The sequence below is a fragment of the Amphiura filiformis genome, chromosome 7 (assembly GCF_039555335.1).
Source record: "Amphiura filiformis chromosome 7, Afil_fr2py, whole genome shotgun sequence".
In the NCBI taxonomy this organism is placed as follows: domain Eukaryota; kingdom Metazoa; phylum Echinodermata; class Ophiuroidea; order Amphilepidida; family Amphiuridae; genus Amphiura; species Amphiura filiformis.
The window spans coordinates 67,482,745-67,502,369 of record NC_092634.1 but is presented as its reverse complement, the minus strand read 5'-3'; the positions used below and the strand labels follow the sequence as shown (position 1 = coordinate 67,502,369).

The 19,625-nt window shown below is 38.8% G+C and overlaps 1 protein-coding gene across 1 annotated transcript; it reads left to right on the top strand.

Moving 5' to 3' along the window:
- Positions 1-216: 216 nt before the first annotated feature.
- Positions 217-7,572, top strand: LOC140157518 (protein Mis18-alpha-like). Its single transcript, XM_072180743.1, has 5 exons — positions 217-441; positions 2,584-2,650; positions 3,718-3,840; positions 4,655-4,748; positions 6,030-7,572. The coding sequence occupies exons 1-5, from the start codon at positions 270-272 to the stop codon at positions 6,465-6,467; spliced, it is 894 nt and encodes a 297-aa protein (XP_072036844.1). The 5' UTR covers positions 217-269; the 3' UTR covers positions 6,468-7,572.
- Positions 7,573-19,625: the final 12,053 nt, after the last annotated feature.

Genomic DNA, 19,625 nt, shown 5'->3' with positions numbered 1-19,625 from the left:
ATTTATTTTATAGGCCCACTTTATTTACTTTTTTTTTATCTATTAATTAACTAATTTGTTTGTTCCCAATGGAAATTGCCCATTTAATATATTCATTAATATGTCAACTTCTAGCTGCTGCTATTAAATTTTACGCTCTCAACATAAATTGCCTGCTACCAGGAAAAAAAGCGAGGGCGTACTTTACGGCGACAGGCTGTATCAAAGACTGTTTTGAACTACGCGCTATTCGTAAGCAAAATAATCCCGCGGTTTAAAATTTTCGACGCATGAAAATGACAGAAGAAAAACATAATTTAGAGGATCATGCAGATGATGCAGAGGAAGGAGATCAAGGGGAATTGCCAGTGGTACTGCAGTGTAGTCATTGTAATATGATTTTGGGAGATTCAATGTCGTGGGTGTCGACAAATGATGAACTGAATTCCATCACACTTCGCAGTAAGTATTAGCTTACACTATAGGTATGCTAGGTGAATTCAAATGTGCCATCAAACTGCATCATTTTATATATCAAATTAAAGCCCTTGAGTAAAGAAAGCCAACACTGAAAACCTTTTTGTCATAGCACTTTCCGTAGCAAAGTTACATCTTGTCAAAGATTGACTTTCATCAAAAAGATTCTCCTAGCAAAATTCCCCAAAACAGCATTACGGGGTGTTTCTAGATCTTAGTCTCATGGCGATAGCAGCTTTTTTAATGGAACTGCTATCAAAATCCCTCTAAAATTCCATGTGCGACTTGATCGATTATCACCATAAAAAATCATATATTTGGGTCAAGTGAAATATAGAAAACATATTTATGTAGGTTTCCTTCACCGACCTGTTCTCGAAAAAAATTCAAACTTCTATGATATGCATTGTGTTTGGGCCCCGGTCTCGGCGAATTTCCCTGACTAGCAAATGTGTTAACTAAGGTTTGCCTGGGATACCTAGTATATGACAATTTATACCAAAAAAGGTGCATCGTGACAGAAAAATCAAGGTGTGATCATGATGCAAAGTCTGCGAGTTCACGACGCATGGCCATTAAATGATCCTCCGGGTTACTCGAGAACTCTAGCTTTGAATTTGCACACGATAGTTACGCATTCGATGGTAGAGTGCGTTGCTATCATTTTTCGGTCGTACAGCGGTGCAAGGTTGTGCACCGGAGGTTATTTATTTTGTTACCGGTAGGCTAATGTTGAAATTTGGATGCAAGTTATTTCGATGAGTCGCCTGTTACTGTATCTTTTGAGCAAGATTTGCATATTTTGGACAGTCTAAAATTTTGCTGAAGTGTAATTTTAGCAACATTTTTGATGCGATCGCCTGTCGTGATCGGCTGTGTTTACTTCTGAATTTCCATTGCTTTACACGGTGTCACGCTTCAGCGAATCCGACTAGATTTTGAATGCAATGGTCTCTAGCCTAGAATGTGAAGCTATCGGTGAGCAAATTCTTGGCTAGATTTCTCGAGCAACCTCCGGGGCCGTTTCAGCTTGGGAAATATTGGGCCAATCAAGACCACTGTGACTGAAGTATAGTCAAGGACACTCACATGAATTGAAAGACTTGTCGCTCGCGACAAAAGAATGTCAAACGTCATAAAACACCAATTTGGTGTTTTCCGCTCCCCATATCATGTGTCTTACGAACACTCGAACAGTGGCTGACTTGCTCGAGAAACCTAGCCACAAATTTGCTCACCGATAGCTTCACATTCAAGGCTACATGTAGAGACAAAATTTGCATTCAAAATCCAGTCCGTCGGATTCGCTCGGGGATTCGCTGTCAAAGCATGACACTGTGTAAACCAATGCAAAGTAATCAGTACTACATGTAAGCACAGCCGATCATGACGGGCGATTGCATCAATGAGAAAAAGTAAAAATCGCATTTAAAATAGTTTATTTATTGAATGACATGTGGCCTACAATCAACCAATCAATTCAAATGACAAGGATCTACCTCTAGGTGTTTATATAAAGTTCTCTAGTAAGGGCTGACCTGTCCTACAGCCGTAATAAAAATAAATTACCTTACACATGTATACATTATGATTGTATGTACGGTACTGTAAGCTTTAGTTTAATACAAGTAATATTTCTATTATAGACCCGGGTCTGTACTAGACCATAATAATTAAACACATGAACACTTTAAGGGGATACTACATGTACACCGCTGTGGTAAATTTGTGATTGTGACTATTTTTGCATTTTTCTCAAAAAATAATAACAAAAGTTATGTATATTATTGGGGCAAGGAAGCCAATTACTACACTGAATTTCAGTGACTCAAGACAAGAGGTTCAGTATATGATAGGAAATACATTCTAGCAGTACCCGGTACCTTATTTCTTATCATAAATAACGAACCCATTGATTCATGGAAACACGTCATCTCGGGCTAGCGCTAGCCTTCAAAAGCTCTGCGTCCGAACGGACGCACAACTGTAAAACCTGGTCAGGAAATGGGCATCCCACAAAAAACTTTGTGCGTTTTTACAGGGCTCAAAAATCTCCACTCTTCACAGTATACAAGTTTTTACAATTGAACATAGCACTAACAATTTGTTACTTTTCTCACAATGCAGGTGTTAGTTCCATGGTAGTGAAGGGAAAAGAACTTGTGACTTCAACAGAAGGGATCGACTTGGGCAGGTAGGGATGTTATCATTAAGGTTTTCCCTGTCACAATATTGCGGCAAAATTTATCGCGATGTGATATCGATCATATCACGATAAATTTTAAGACCAGGAAACTCAAACGACAAAACTAATAATTGAAATCAGAGAAGATATCTTACCCTTCCCAGAATCCTTTGCAACATCGTTGTTGGGCAGGAAAAACCTATGTGTCATTGGCCCCTGAATATGGTTAGAGCAAAACCTCCTATGTAACCTGTTGGCAGTTTATTTTAAACATGTTCAGGGGCCACAAGTACATACCGGTAGGAGGTTTTTCCTGCCTAACGACGACATGATGCATCACATTATTTATAGCGCTCTTAAGGGTAGATGCGGTATTGTTGGTCGAAGCAGCCAAAAAAATTCGATTTTTATTGTCTAAATCAATATATTATTGAAAAATAACACTTTGATGTTTTGCAAAAGTTCATTCTACAAATCATATACTTTGAAAACTTGCTTAATTTATTGTTATTTTAGTTATGTACAGTGTACAAAAGTGTTGTTGTTTCAGCCCTCTTTACAACGTAACTCAAGAACCACAGGACCTATAAAAGCATTTCTGTGATATTTGAATTCTTCTACACGCTAGCAAGGAAATGAGCAATGCAATTTTTTGCCGAAGCTCACTACCATTCGCAAGATGTTGTGAACTACCAAATCGCAACACTTTAAAATAGTGTATTACCTTAATCTTGTTACTTTGTACAGGTTCCCTTTGTTTCATGTTGAGAATAGACTGGCTAAACATATGGCTCTACATGTAGTCATTTCGAAAAAGAGATGAACACTCTGGCCTGTAAAATACAGGCATGAACCTTTACCTTAAACTACCTGCCAATCTAACATTGCCTCTGATTGGTCAATTACGTGATATCTTCACTTTAATCACCAATCAGAATGGAGCTTTGCAAATAATTCACCCCAATTTTTTTGCATGGTGAAATTATTCTAACAATGTTGCTGATTGGGCCGATTGATAATAAGGTAGTTCTCATGGGCTAACTAATGATTCTCTCTCCATGTCTGTTTCTTTTCAGCACATATCAACAGTTGCAGTGCAAGTCTTGCAAAGATGTTGTGGGTCGGATGTATAGAACTACACCGAGAACACTGGATGATCTTAGGGATCTCTTCACACTCTATATCACAAAGATAAATAGGTATGTGCGCAGCATGAGGCTCATGTTGGATGATTTATATAAAATGCATACACAGCAAAAAAAGGTTTGTCTCTGAACACATGTATAGCTTTTAAAATGTGCATTTTAGCACGTTTCTTCAGGTTTTGGAAGGGTTTTTGTAGTCATCCGAAAAGAAAAGAATTGAAAACCAAAAATGTGGCCTAAAAATGCATTTTTTTTTTAAATAGCACATTCTTGCATAGCCTTATTAATTTCAAACTTAAAAGATGTGCATACTGCTTGGTTGTTGTTGTTTTTTTCCATTATTTTCTGAGACAACTTTTTTAGCCTAAACAGGAAATGTAAAATTAAAATGCATATTCCACACATTTCTTGGACAGCAGTATCAGCATTTTAATCAAGACCAATATCGAGATCGAGACAAGCAGGCCGAACACCAGTCTCGAGGCGTATAATGCCCGATACAATGAGCTAGTCCATATGAAATCCATAACTCTTAATCTCCCACTTAAAAATGGAGTCACCCATTCAGGTAACCCCATTTGAAATTACCCTCCCTGTGCAGGGGCGTTGCTAGACCAATATGATTCGAGGGGTGTACAGCATGTTTTGCCGATGGAAATATTTTGTGAATTGTAGACCCATTTGCCAACAATCATATGCTTTTGACGACAACAGTCAATTTTTGCTGACAAAATTGGGTATGGGCAGTGTCACGCCCCCCTCTAGCGTCACCCCTGTCCCTGTGTGGAAGATCATGGTCATGTCTTTCATAGAGGGGGTGGATTTCAACTGGAATAACCCATTTTGCCATTTTGTTTTCTCCTTTCAGCTACCAGATTGGTTCATCAGAGCAAACAGCTGGTGTAGGCAACTCATTGATAGATCTTCCCACAGCAAGAGAGATACAGACCTCAATAACAAAGGTATGTCTTTAGGTAACTCACCTCACTGGTCTTAGCATAACTCGCCCATAACTTACCATGAAATAACTCGCATGAAATAACTTGCCGTTTATACAGAATTCAATAACAAAGGTAGGTCTTAAGGTAACTCACCTCGCGTAACATGCCTATAACTTACCATGAAACAACTCGCATGAAATAACTCACCATTTATCCATCCCAGAACAAACAATGTCAATTTCCTCCATTTTTTCCATCCAAAGTTAAACATTGTGCTATTCCATTCCATACCTCCCCTGGGGACGATTTAGAAGTTTTCCAGAGGGAGCATGGGTTTCAAATAGAATAGAGTCATTAGAGTGACAATTGGGTAACTTCCATTTGAAATACTTATTCCAGTTGTAAGTTGTGGAAGATGTGTGTAAAGCCATATACAGGTTGGGGGTGTGGATTTCAAAATATTTAACCAGGGATATGAGACCCAGCCAGTTTCATTTGAAAAACATACTCCCTCTGCGGAAGACTTTTCTTAATATCTTCCACATGACTAGATTTGAAATGGAATAGCTTATTTGAAGCCCACATTGTGGCTAACATTTGTTGCAAAATTGCTATACAGTTGGGATGCAAAAGAGGTTGCCAGTGATTCAGCAAAGTCATCCATCTTCTCGTTGTGTTTGTTTGTTTCGTTTGTTATTCGTTCATTTGTTTACTTGTCACAAGTACTCATGAAGTAGGAGAAGAGCTTTTGTGAGACATGAGTCATATACCACTTTTGGCTAGATTCGAGTGTAAAATTGGGTTGAAATTTCAGTATTGTGCTTGTAAAATAATTTTTGTCCTTCCTTTCATCCCAATATTTCAGAGTGTGCTGCACTGATTGATTTAACAATGATGCATCAATATAATATATAATAGCGGGTAATTAAATCCAAGATAACACCCATTACCAATGTTTCATCATTTTCCCTATACCATATTAAACTGTGTAGCCAAATGGCCAATTTGAAATAAAATAAAATACACTGTTCATGCTTTCCCTGCTATACTTTTTCAGACTCCATGAGATGAGAGGAATGCCTTGGTGTGCATGTTTGAAAATTGACCCCTGTGTTGATTTGACCTTTGATTGACCCCTACATACTTACGGTCACTTTTTAATTTTGGGACCATCTAAGGAACCTAAAAAGTTTGTTTGGAATAGTCCTCCAGAGGGAATGGGTGCAAAGATGGTGGTGCTAGCTCCTTGTCTGTATTGATTTCAACTGGAATAACCCATTGTTGCACTTTTTATCTTCACAGACACAGGTGATGGTGTGTACTCTGAATGAAAGGGTGCTCAACATCGAAAAGGCTATGGAGATAGAATACGAAGATGAAAATGAGACCGATCTGAAACCTGAAAATGATACAGACAAAGTGTTGCAAGTTAGCGCTGGTAAAAGAGATGGGTTGACTGATCAAAATGGCACTGGTAAAAGAGACGGTTTGACTGATAAATATGACACTGGTAAAAGAGATGGATTGGCTAATAAAAATGGAACAAAGAACAGTATGGGAAGAATGACTGGTAAACAGAAGCAACTGAAGGAGATAAATCACAACGATGAGGAGGAGGAGGAGGAAAGCGAATCTGAGGAAGAGGAGGAAGAAGAAATTGCAGTGAAGAAGAATAAAAGAGGGAGAAAGAAAAATGAGAATAAAAATGAGAGGCTGAGTAAGAGATCAAGGATAAAGTAAGCTTACAAGTAGGATGATTTTTTTTGTCAACTCATCTTCTGTTTTTGAAACTGTATGGTATAGCTCAATGAGGGGGCGAGACGCCGCCATATTTAAGTGTTACTAAAATAAGGGATTCAATCATGTTTCTCTGTTGTTCATCACCATTTAACAACAATGCGTCCGCATCGTCTGTGCCGCGTGGTTTACTTTGCGAGGGCAACTTTAGCTGCCTGAGCAAAGTAAACCATTATGGCCTGTACACCATCCGCGATAATCAACATTTGAAAAGCACCCTAAACAAGGATTTAACCCTTGGCTAAAATTACACCCTAAACAGGTAACACGCGCCTGTTTTCACACCCTAAACAGGGATTTTATTCCTGGCATCAAATTTCATACCCTAAAGAAGGATTGGCTCACAGGCCCCATGGCTAAATTCATGAACTTCAATCAATTGACCTGGTGCAAACCGGATGACCCGAACAGAAAATTGTGCAACTGCGTAACATGCTTTTTGAAGATCATTCCCCCTTTCACATTTATCTCTCCATCTGTCCAATTTACATACCCTTTCCGCATAATTAGCACATTGCAATTTTGCTACCCTTTTTTCCAATTTTTCATGTTTTTGACACCCTAAACACGATACGCTTGTATCGTGCCTACCCACGAAAAACTACCCTTTTTACACGTTTTTATTATCGCAGATGGTGTACAGGCCACAATGGGAGTGACACCCCCGGGTGTAGAGCACACAAGTTCCAGACATGGCAAGTTTAGTGTGTATTGCGTAAACGCGATTCCATTAACTTGCATATAAGTCACTGGCAAAGTGTGGATTCTCATGGACAATAGTTACTCCCTATTCCAAATAAATGCAGCACTAATTTTTTGTGATTAATAAAAATATTGTCCTGTTTTGCCAAATGAAACATAGCTAATGTAAATTCTAATCCTTTCTAACTGGCAACAAAAGTTAGATTTTAGTTTTTGGTCAATTTTTGGAAATAAGGCCCTAAAACATGCGTTTTTAACGTTTTTTTTCACATATGCTGTGACAATCAAGCCCAAAGACTTGTATGAAAACTAATTTCAAGTTATACATTCTAATTTTTGGAAAACACATTTTGAATCTTTTTTAAACCAATTAGGCCAAAAAAAAAAAGGGTTTGTCTCAAAGCTTCATGGCATCATTTGTAAAATCGAGAGATTTGAAAAAAAAGAAATGCAGATTTTTTTTTTTTATTGCAATTTTTTTATTTTTTTTTATAGTTTTTCCAGAAAAATTCGGCGAAAATCAGATATTTTTCTCCAAATACCATGAAAAAAATCGGGAATAAAAAAAAAAAAAAAAGCACTCGTGAGCTTTGAGACAAACCATTAATTTTTTTGGGCCTTATCACAAATAACATAAAATATCATGAGATAACTCTTAGTCTATCCTCAAGATTTTGAATGCTTAGACTTGTGCCAAGTCTTAGAATTTTGTGACTACAATTGTAAAAAAATATGCAAAATTGCATGTTTTGGCGTATTTCCCTCAAATTGCAAAAAATGTTAAAAATTGACTTTTATTGCCAGTTAGAACTAACTAAAGGATTAAGATTTAGCTATGTTTCATTTGGCAAAACAAGATAATATTTTTTTAATTCCAAAAAATTAGTGATGTATTTTTCTGGAATGGGGCTGTAAACTTTAAAGTGCCATTACGTTTCACTGCAGAATTGATCAAAAATTGAATTCCCTCCTGAGGTTCGTATCTGTCAATGAGTTGACCAGATCACAATGATGTCATTAGAGTACATAACACAAATGGGTCAAAGAGTTACATAAAAATGACCTTGTGTGGTACATGGTATTTTGTTCCCAAGTGAGTTTTGCCTGAGGCAATTTGTGGTTAAATGTTGATCCCTCACTACAAGAGTTATTATTACCGTCGAATATGTGACCCCACGCCACAACTGAGCCCGGATGTCGCCGCTAGACCATTTTGAGGTTTTGGCATACTTGCAAAGGCCATACCATAAGCTTTAAAAAAACACTTCAACCAGCTTCATAGCATATCTAGAAGTAACGTTATGGTCGTTCAAAGGTGTCACGGTTTCAAAACGCGAAACCGAGAAAACACAGTTTAAAGTCAGGGGTTTCAAAATTTGCCAATTTTAAATGATTTACAACTTTTGACCATAGCAACCATTACCTTCCATACATGCTATTACCACCAAACTTTCCGGCAATACCAAACATGGCGGCACTCGAACGAGAGAATTTTTCGTAGCAGTGGACAAATTTCACGATTATTTCGACGCTCTAAAACACTTTTTACTCAATTTTAGGAATATGTTTACAACGACAAGCTTCAGAAAATTAGGTTTTTTACTTGTTTCTACTCTATATTTTGCAATGAAACTTGGACTAGTGTAAGAAAACATATTAATCATTTCAAATCTTTAAAAATCTCATTTTTCATCGGAATGACCTTTCAAGCCAATTTTTACTGTAGCGCAAAATCAAGTTTTGCGACATCCGGGCTCAGTTGTGGCGAAGGGTCAGGGCCGTAGCAAGCGGGCGGCCAGGGATGCCATGGCCGTCCCACTTTTTGAGAAATTTGTTATGTTTTTCTTTATATCTTTATATCAATTTGGGCATATATTTGTAATTTGGCCGCCCCATATTTGTGATGGCCGCCCCACATTTTTCAACCTTGCTATGGCCCTGCGAAGGGTCACATATACAAGTGTAAGGGATGAAACCAAAACTCTACAGGTGGTTGACCACAGGTTCCGTCCAGTTCCATCTGGTTTCCATTGTTTAGAACAATAGAAGCCGGAAGGAACCGGTCGAGTTTTGATTTCATCTCTAAATCTTTATAATGCTCGTCAAGCTAAAGATGCAATTATCGTTCGATATTGGACTCTTACCGATAAATGATGGCGGAATTAAGGAATAATTCTGGAATACTCTGCGCACAAGTATAACCCTAACCCTAATCTAAACCCACCCTAATTATAACCCTAACCCTAATCCTAACCCACCCTAATTATAACCCTAACCCTAACCCACCCTAATCCCATAGTCCTAATTATAACCCTAACCCTAATCCAATAATCCTAACCCTAAAACACATGGTGCGCAGGGTATACCATAATTATACCGCAAATATGTCAGATTTATCAGAGCCTTATGTATAGGGCTATTAGTTATGTGGAGTATGGATTCTTTAAAGCTAATCTTTTTGGTAATACGTCAGGTTATGGATATTGGCAAGTTAGATCAGGGAACTTCTATTATTATCGGGAATTGCCTGTCACACATGATCGCACAAAAGGTTGTAGGCAATTGGTCGGACCTCATCTGCCCAGAACATATTGACCCAGGTCAGCATACCGCCATATCCTTCCTGACATGCTTAGTAGCCAAGTCCGTAGAAGAGTGGATCCACACACTATGTACACAAATATACATTTGGCCACATTTTATTATACGATAAATACGAAATTATTAAACATGGTAACAAATATTCTCTAGCAAATCGGTTATGCGATGGAACTGGTAGGCATATTATAAATTCGGGATATTAAATATCTTCCTGACCAGCCAAATCAGCGCATGGTCAAAGACGATTCCTTACTAGCCACAGACCGTCCGCTGGAATTAGTTGAACATGAACCATTCGTTATAATGGCTGTTGGTGGGACCTCATCTCTCTACATCGATTGAAAAATTGTGATCTATAATCCCCGACATTGCTCTTATGAAGTCACATCCACCTGGTTAGATTGAAAGGAATACCAGTGAAGTCAACATGTTGAAGCAGCTGTTTCGCTAGCATATACATGTATGCGATGTCTTCATGCGTGTGCATGTGTGCCCAAATGCTTTGAGCAAATGCTAGGATTTGATGCTGCGCCCAATGGAATGTGAGCCAACGTCACTGCCATATCAGGGTGACAATGATATAGTGTATTTAACCCCCACTTGCACTACTCCCTTTCTTACAGTGCCTGAGATTGGTCAGTTACCAGTGGCGTACCGTGGCCGCTCCTATCCCGGGGGGCTGAAGAATATCACATTTTGCTGCCCCTTCCTCAATACAGCCCGAAAAGGTTGACCCAATTTTTTTTCGGTGGTTTGAAAAAGTGAAGAGCAAAAAAAAAAAAAGAAGGATTTTAGGCGTTTAGGAGCTAGCGCCCTAAAAGCAATGTATAGTACCATTTTTTTAACAGTTCTTCAAATTTTTTTTTCTTTTTTTTTTTACTAATTCTTTTGCCGCCTTCTTCTTTTTTGCCGCCCTTCTTTTTTGCCGCCTTCTTCTTCCGCCGCCCTTCGTTTTTGCCGCCCCTACTTTGACCCGAGGCTAAGCTAAAAGCCCCCCCAAAATACGTGCATGGTTACATGATATAATCAGCTGAGTGATTTTAGATTTCTTAGCAATTTAAAAGCTTCATCCCCTTCAGTCTAACTATTCTTACCATATCTCTAATTGGCATATTACATGATATATCCCTATATGTAACCAATCAAATTAATTCTTACAGATCCGATGGGTAGTGCCCATGGGGTTACTGGTTTATTACAGAGAGTCAATAAAATGGTGTACATAACATCTTCATTCAGTGAGAAGATTTTGCTGGCCAAACCAAATTGTACTTGAATGCTGTAGCTTTTGCTTCCTTCGACGGAGGCTTGATCACCAGAAGTGATCTGCTCCAATGTTTTTCCCGTGGTATTTGCTGCTGGTACAATGTAGTCTCTTTTCCAGTTTTTTTTTTCTTTCTTTAGCAGTGGGTCATAACTGAAAAAAGACACTGGGAAAGAGTCTACCAGCAGCAAGCTAACAAGTAATACATGTTCATATAGCTTCCTGTCCCCATATCATGGCCAAATTGCCAACATATTTTTTTGTTTTGCTATCAAAAGCATTGTTCCAATGCATCATAGTGCTTTGGAGATATTTTTATACTTGTAAAGTTTGGTAAAACTCTATAAAGGATTGACAAACATTCTTGGATTGAAATGGCTGAGAATTGTCATCAACTGTGATATTAAGTGTGGCATTTAAATAAAACGTTTTGATTTTATAAAATCAAATGTATTACAATTGTTTCATTTATAGTGTTTTTTCAATATTTTAGTAAGGGCTTAAGTCTGGTTGATGCCCGGGGACTGTCTTGCAGTTGTTATACATTGAGGAACAATGAATGTGAATTTGTGAATATTTGTTATGACATCAAAAAGTATTCAACAGTACAAGTTAAAAAGGTAAATAATAGTGAAAGATATAATTGTTTATATTTAACCAGTTTCTGTGCATCCTCTTTTAAGCTACCTTTGAGATATTGTTTTGCATGTCATTAAAACGGTTGTATATAAATAACAATTTTTAATAAAATTGGATTAACAGAGTGCTCAATAGAGTGCTCAACTCGCATGTAAAACAAGTGGGGGCTGATTCTGACCCTGTTAATGTAGTTTTTGGTGTCCCTGGGTTTTGGTTATGCCCTGGGGCCTCTGGAGAAATCCTTATACCCTGGCATAGATAATTAAGATACGTCACCCTTGATGTGAAAAACTCGCTGTTTAGCTCATTCATTGCAGTTGAAAGAAAGTAGTGTTGATTCTATCCTGTCCCTTCTGGTGTCCCGCAGGGTTATACCCTGGGCCTCTGGGGAATTCTGATCTCCTTCTCTTGATCCAATAAAAAAAGTCCAAATTAACTCACCAGACCTCTAAACCAAGCAAATAAATCTCTCTCAGCTTGGCTTCGCTAACGAATTATTTAAAGGCTGTTGTCCACTTTTGCCGCTACAGGCTCGCTGGTGACTAACGAGGCCGGTGCGGGATAGACAGATCCGACTGCAGTAGTTGCAGGTAAAAGTTTGATCAGTGGTGGGGTCCTGTTGCTGCTCTCTTTCCATCTTTTCTCTCGTCTTCCAACTGGGTTCTTCTCGTAACTTCAAAGGCAGAGACAGCTTGCTGCACGGCGTGACTCCAAACAACACGGTCAGCAGCTAAGGTAGACCAGTGTCTGGGATCCATGTTGCAGGCCTTCAGAGATGACTTAAGGCTGTCTTTGTACCTTTTTAGAGGTGCCCCTACATGTCGTCGCCCAGATGACAGCTCGCCGTACAGAATGATCTTTGGCAGGCGGTGGTCTTCCATTCTGTACACACGTACTGCCCATCGTAATTGTGTCTTCAGTAACATGGTCTCAGTGCTGGGGATGTCTGCTTGTTGCTTGCTTGTTACTTTGTTGACATTGGTAATGACGTTGCTCCAGTGGATGCCAAGGATACGATGTAGGCATCTCTGATGAAAGCTTTCAAGGAATCGTAGATGCTTGCGGTATGCTACCCATGACTCACAGGAAGGTGGTCAGAAACACAGCTTTGTATACACTGATTTTGGTGGCTTTCTTCAGGTGCTTGTTGTTTCACTCTCGTTTGTACAGTCTGCCAAAGGCGCTGTTTGCTTTGGCCAATCTGCTGTCAATCTCTATCCAACTTGGCATCAGAGGAAATAGTAGAGTACCCCATAGGTGAATTGGTGCACTGATTTCTGTTCTGTCTTGTAGATGAAGATGTGGGGAGGTTTGTACACATCGTTGGGTGCTGGCTGCTGGTGAAGCACTTCAGTCTTCTTCAGGCTGATTTAAGGTCCAAAGAGTTTTGTGGCCTCTGCAAAACAGGATGTAATGTGCTGCATGGAACTCTCTGTGTGGGCAACAAGAGCGGCATCATCGGCAAACAATAACTCCCGAACAGATATCATCATCATCAAGATCGGCAGTGGCCTGACAGAGCATCATGCTGAAGAAGATGCTGAATAGAGTTGGCGCAAGTCCTGGTTCACCCCATTGGTAATGGGGAAGGGCTCCGTGAGGTTGTTGTTCAGTCTAACCTGACCAAGCTGGTTTTCATGGAGCTGGATGATCATGTTAAGGAACTTTGAGGGACTAGGCGTTCCATGATTTGCCAAAGTCCTTTCCTGCTCACAGTATCAAACGCCTTGGTCAGATCCACAAAAGTGACATAAAGTCCTTTGTTTTGTTCGCGACACTTTTCCTGGAGCTGGCGAAGAGCAAACACCATGTCAGTAGTTCCTCTGTTGAATCTAAAACCACATTGGCTTTCTGAGAGGTGTTTTTCTGCAATGGTGGTTACCAGTCTATTCAAGAGGATCCGTGCAAAAACTTTTCCAGCGATGGAGAGCAGGTTAATCCCCCTATAATTGGAGCAGTCAGACTTCTCCCCTTTGTTCTTTTACAAAGTGATAATAACTGCATCTCTTAGGTCTTGGGGAAGCTTGCCTTGACTCCAACAGCAAGAGAAGAGTTCGTGCAGTTTGATGTGCAGTGTCGGTCCTCCATGCATGCTTCCATATCAAAGCGGGTATGCCGTCAACTCCTCCCGCCTTTCCAGTCTTCATCTGCTCAATTGCTTTACAGTTCTCTTGCAGTGTATGAACCTCATCAAGCTCTGTTTTCATTGGCTGCTGGGGAATGCGGTTGAGCGCAGTGTCTTGTACTATGCGGTTGGCACTGAAGTTCTGAACACTAATACTTATTAAGGCCTTTGATGTTGTTAAACTGCACATTTCGCTATTTTCTGTCTCTCACCCTCCCCAACTGTGACTTGTGTCGTCTGTTGAATTAGGTGCATAAATGTATAGGTTGTTATGTTGTATTACAAGTCTCTCTTTTACAAAGATCCCCTTTACCCTTCTCCCCCTCTCACTGTTATATGTTGTTCTTGTTGTGTGGTTTTTTTTTTTTAATTTTTTAATTTTGTTTTTGTGTTTGTTTGGGTAATTTATAACAAAAATTGGGCTTTTTAATTCATCTGTAACTTTATTGCTTATTTTACCCTGCTATGCAATTGCCAAACTTTAGCAGTAGGCCTAACATGGACAAATTTAAATAAACTGAATAAACTCATCCCTCCTCTACTCGTCCTCCTCTCCTCTCCTCTCCTCTCCTCCCTCCTCTCCTCTCCCTCCTCTCCTCTCCTCTCCTCTCCTCTCCTCTCCTCTCCTCTCATCTCATCTCATCTCATCTCATCTCATCTCATCTCATCTCCTCTCCTCTCCTCCACCCGATCATCTCATCGTCTCATCATCCCCACTCTCTCATTTCCCCTACTTCGCAATTTGCAATCTTTAACATGTTTAACAGCCTGGTTAATGAATGACAAATAATATACATTTAAAATAGATTTGAGTCTGGCAATTTTGCCTGAAGCATCAGATTACCAATTCCAATGAAAGAAATCCAATTAGTTTCACTTCAACGCACTTCTTTGGTGTGTTGCCTATTACCACACACGGAAGTTTCAAGTCTATACATATTAAATCATATGAGGGTCACTCCATATGAAATCAAGGAGGCGCCCCACCTGACCCCCTCAGATTTGCTTTATACAGGGTGGGCCATTTTTCGATGGCTTATTTCTCAGAAATGAAAACACATATTGAAATAAGTTGAACATATTTTGTAAACCTCTATTGTCTGGACTGTCATTGCTGAAAAGGGCATTAACATCCATGGTCTAATTACAAAATGGCGACCATTTAAAGCAGAGAAGTCAAAAACCACTTTGCACACACGTAAGACTATAGACAATGATCATGCATATTAAGTTTTTAGGCTTAAGCAAGTTTTAAAAAAGTTTGATGACTCTATATGCATTTACTTGAGTGTCATTGCCGGGGTCATCGGACTCATGCGTGTATGAGTTGTTTACTGTTTGAAAATCATTCACCTGTGAAATTGACACAAAAGGCTGATTGGACATGCTCATTTACATAACAAATACACTAGTTTTGGAGGGAACTTCAAATTTAAAATGCCTTGCGTGCGTTCTTGTCATTCATGTTAGAGATACCCGTGTAAGTACTTTGAGGTGATTCTTGCTGTTCAAAATGCGGCAGTTTACAAAGGAGAAATATTGACAGAACTTTCATGCGTACTGTTATTTTTCTTCCTTTGTTCCTAATCCATTGTGGTGTGAACCAGCGACCACCATATATCGTGTGATCATCCGCTCCATTTGACTTACGTGTGTGCAAAGTGGTTTTTGACCCCCTTGCTTCAAATGGCCGCCATTTTGTAATTAGACCATGGATGTTAATGCCCTTTTCAGCAATGACAGTCCAGACATAGAGGTTTACAAATATGTGACTGGACGCGGCGAATCAGCCGTAAAGTCGGCCCCGGTCAATTTTGTTTTATTTCGTGTTTAGAAAATATATACCATAGGCTTTAAAATGGTATATCATTTGACTTCAAACGATATCCAAAAGCGGGGTTATGATTTGTTGAACTCTGCTCCCGACAAAATTGTATTTTTATCGGTTCTACGTGTGTCTCTTTTCTACATTTCTGGCAATAAATATCCAACAGTCATAATTGGCGGTCATTTCAAATCATCCCCAAGTCAACGAGGTTCAGAAATATCCTCTCATTGTTCATTGTTGATTATACATACCTAGACAAAATACAATGCTTTGTTATCTACCACTTGAACAGGATTTAGCCAAAGCAAACAAAGACAAGAACTATTCTATAGAAATAGGTAGAAGCTTATTATCCTCTTCAGCAGTAGTATTATTGATTGATTTAAACAGCGTTTGATAAGATACTTGTCGCAACGAATTGATACACCTATGAATACGACCTTCACATACATTTTACACTTTAACTCAGAATACAATTTGCCGAGTTTACGGCTGATTCGCCGCGCACACCGTCGACGTCCTATACGATAAATATAAATTTAATACTCCGTTGGTGAGCGACGGGCGAGTGGTAGTGAGCGACAGGCGAGTGGTATTTCACTGAACGCAAGAAAAGGAGTTCTATCTGATTGGCTAGCAATCGATCGCTTAGGTCGCTCAGTAGTCAACTACAAACTCATGCATTCAATTCGATTGAAATCGATTATTCTATTATTGACGAAGATAAAGAACGTGATAGTGTGTCAATAATGTACATTGTATTGCACCTGGTTTTACCAGCATTCCTTTATAAAATAATTTTCTCAAAGAGTTGAATATTGTCAAAATTTTTACCCAGGATTTCAAATTTTTTACCCGCAAATTGCAGTTAAACATATCCACAGCAAAATACCGGTCCTCACTAATTAGTACATTTAATTTCCACTTAGTACATTTAAACGAAACCTGTGATTTACGTGACAACAAATAAAATTTTCTTACAATAGAAATATCATTGGGATACTGATATGGTAGGCCGCAACCGCCACAACGTGGAGCTGCTACGCGTAGCTGACTTTTTGTTCCGTGGAGCCAAATTGACCAATCATGTTAGAGTTTTTCATTACTCGGAGGTAAAACTGACCAATCAAGTACGACTTACTCATTACGTGAAGCGAATTTAGTCATTAAGAATTTGCCAGACGAGCTTCACGTAGTTGCAAGATATCCTCGGTCACGATAGTTATGATTCAAAAAGTAATTTATGAAAAGTACGAACCGACTTATTATTAAGATGGACATGCACTCACAAGAAACTCATACAGTATTGTACACAACTATATAGCTAGGCAGAGTGGTGGTAAACCATGCACACAATTCTGCGATCTGCAGTGTATCGCCGGGAGCTGATTTGTACATCTTGCGCGGCGTGGCCTGCGGAATTCGACCTTCAGCAAACCAGTTCGGATTTACTTTATATACTAGTAGGCCTAGTAGGCCATACATACTGTAGTTACGGTACTGCCCGTTTTCCTATACACAATACTCAGTGCGCTCACCATTGACGCGTGACCTAGTGTATGTTAGAAGTATTATGCCATTGCCTATATGACGTCACTGTGTAAAAAATAACCAGTCAATATTTAAAGTATTCTCTGAAATTCTAGAAAATATAGTTTTGTAACATTTGCTAAATTTTTAGCTAATTTAGGTGTTTGGAAATATTGGTACTTTTGTGTTTTAGGAAGGATATGTAAACGACAGATAACAAAAAATATGAACAAATTATTTCTAAACCGTGTTAAGTCTGCAAACCATTATGCTTCTCATTTTCAAGAACGCTGGTTAACAATAAGCAGACTATTGTCTCATTTCGTAAACAAAAGCCCAGACAGTATTGTTACCTTGCGTTCGCTTTATAATCATTCACCCAACTGAAACTATAATACCAGCTCATTGTTCATTGCACAGGTAAAACAGACACAAGTGCAGTGTGTATTTAACCAGAGAAGATCTGATGTAACATAGTTGAGCTGTTTTCATTGAGTGTTATCTTGGTTTAATAGCTTTTAATGGGGTTTAAGTCCTTCAAAGGTCGTGGTGAATTCTACTGTAGACATGACTGCATCATGATTATTTTAAAGTCAACAACATTCAACAATATGATCACCGTGATAGTATGACAGTATCAGTACCGTGGGTGTCAGTGATCCTGGCCTGACACAGTAGACAAACAAACAAACACGCCACACACATGGCACATCATCACATGCATGCAAGGTAACATTGACTATACACTAATCAAACAATGGTATTGATCCTGTACAACTGTTTGTGGTTTATTTACATTCGATTCATTTAAAATCCACATAGTAAACATTAATTTTGGCAAGAGTTTTCTCTCTCTGGAACGATGATGCATCAACTGGCTCCGCGTAATGAAAAGATCTAACATGATTGGTCAATTTAGCTCCGCGAAGCGAAAAGTAAGCTACGCGTAGCAGCTCCACGTTGTGGCGGTTACGGCCAGCCATATACTGATCATGCGAAAATCGTAAAACATAGAATAGAAACAGTGTGGCCGGCTCTCAAAATCTCAAATTATATGCATAGCCTGAGTCGCACGGCCTATCTCTAACAAAATAGCTCAAAATCACCATGCGTAGTTGTTGAAAAACGTGAGGATTTATCGTACTACCACGGCAATTTTTAACACGAAGATATAGGGATGGTGACGGTGTGCCGCGTCCACTCACATATGTTCAACTTATTTCAATATGTGTTTTCATTTCTGAGAAAAGTTGCCCTTTAAATAAATTTCATCTTTGGGAGTCTGTGCCTTCTTTATAAAAAGAGAGGGAGGTCTGAAACTTTGTATACACACTAACTACATGCCCAATTTGTCAAAATATAAAAAAATTTCTGTAATTGCACGTTGTGTCACGGGGTCATTAAATATGCAAGAAAAAATGTAATGTTTTGTAAACTGGCAAGTTTAGCCCCCCTAAATTCACATTTTTTGTCAGATTAATTATTATTTGTTGTCACTGATCCTATATAGAGGATAAATACAATGCATATCCAAAATATTGAGGTCACAACTCATTTACATTTCGAACAGCGCCCTCACGAAGATGAAATTTATTGCAAATTCAACATTTTCAGGGGGCCCAAAGTCGATGTGGTCCACCTTCAAAATTGATAAAACATCACTTTTATATGACTATTAGTCTGTGCTAAGTCCCAGTAATTGTATAGGTTGACCTCATATAAAACGACAAGCCCAAATTTGACCATTTTCTTATGATTGCATGTGCTGCAAATGTGCCGAATTTGGAAGGCTTAAAAGTCAAATTGGCCCCAATATTAAAAATAAAATGGAAATAAAAGTAAATAGGGCCAATAACTACGCATCTAGTCATTTATTTTCAATATTGTGGCCATTTTGATTTTTAAACCTTCCGAATTCGGCACATTTGCAGTACATACAATCATAGGAAAATGGTCAAATTTGGGCTTGTCGTTTTATATGAAGTCAACCTATACAATTACTGGGACTTAGCAAAGTTGTAATTTAAGACTAGTAGTCATATAAAAGTGATGTTTTATCAATTTTGAAGGTAGACCACATCAACTTTGGGCCCCTGAAAATGGGATTGAGCAAAGTTGTAATTTATGACTAGTAGTCAAATAAAAGTGATGTTTTATAAATTTTGAAGGTTGACCACATCGACTTTGGGCCCCCTGAAAATGGTGAATTTGCATTAATTTTCATCTTCGCGAGGGCGCTGTTCAAAATGTTTAAAATCTGTATATATATTGAAAATGAAATGGAAATAAAAGTAAATAGGGCCAATAACTACTCATGTAATCATTTATTTTCAATATTGTGGCCAATTTGACTTTCAAGCCTTCCAAATTCGGCACATTTGCACTACATGCAATCATAAGAAAATGGTCACA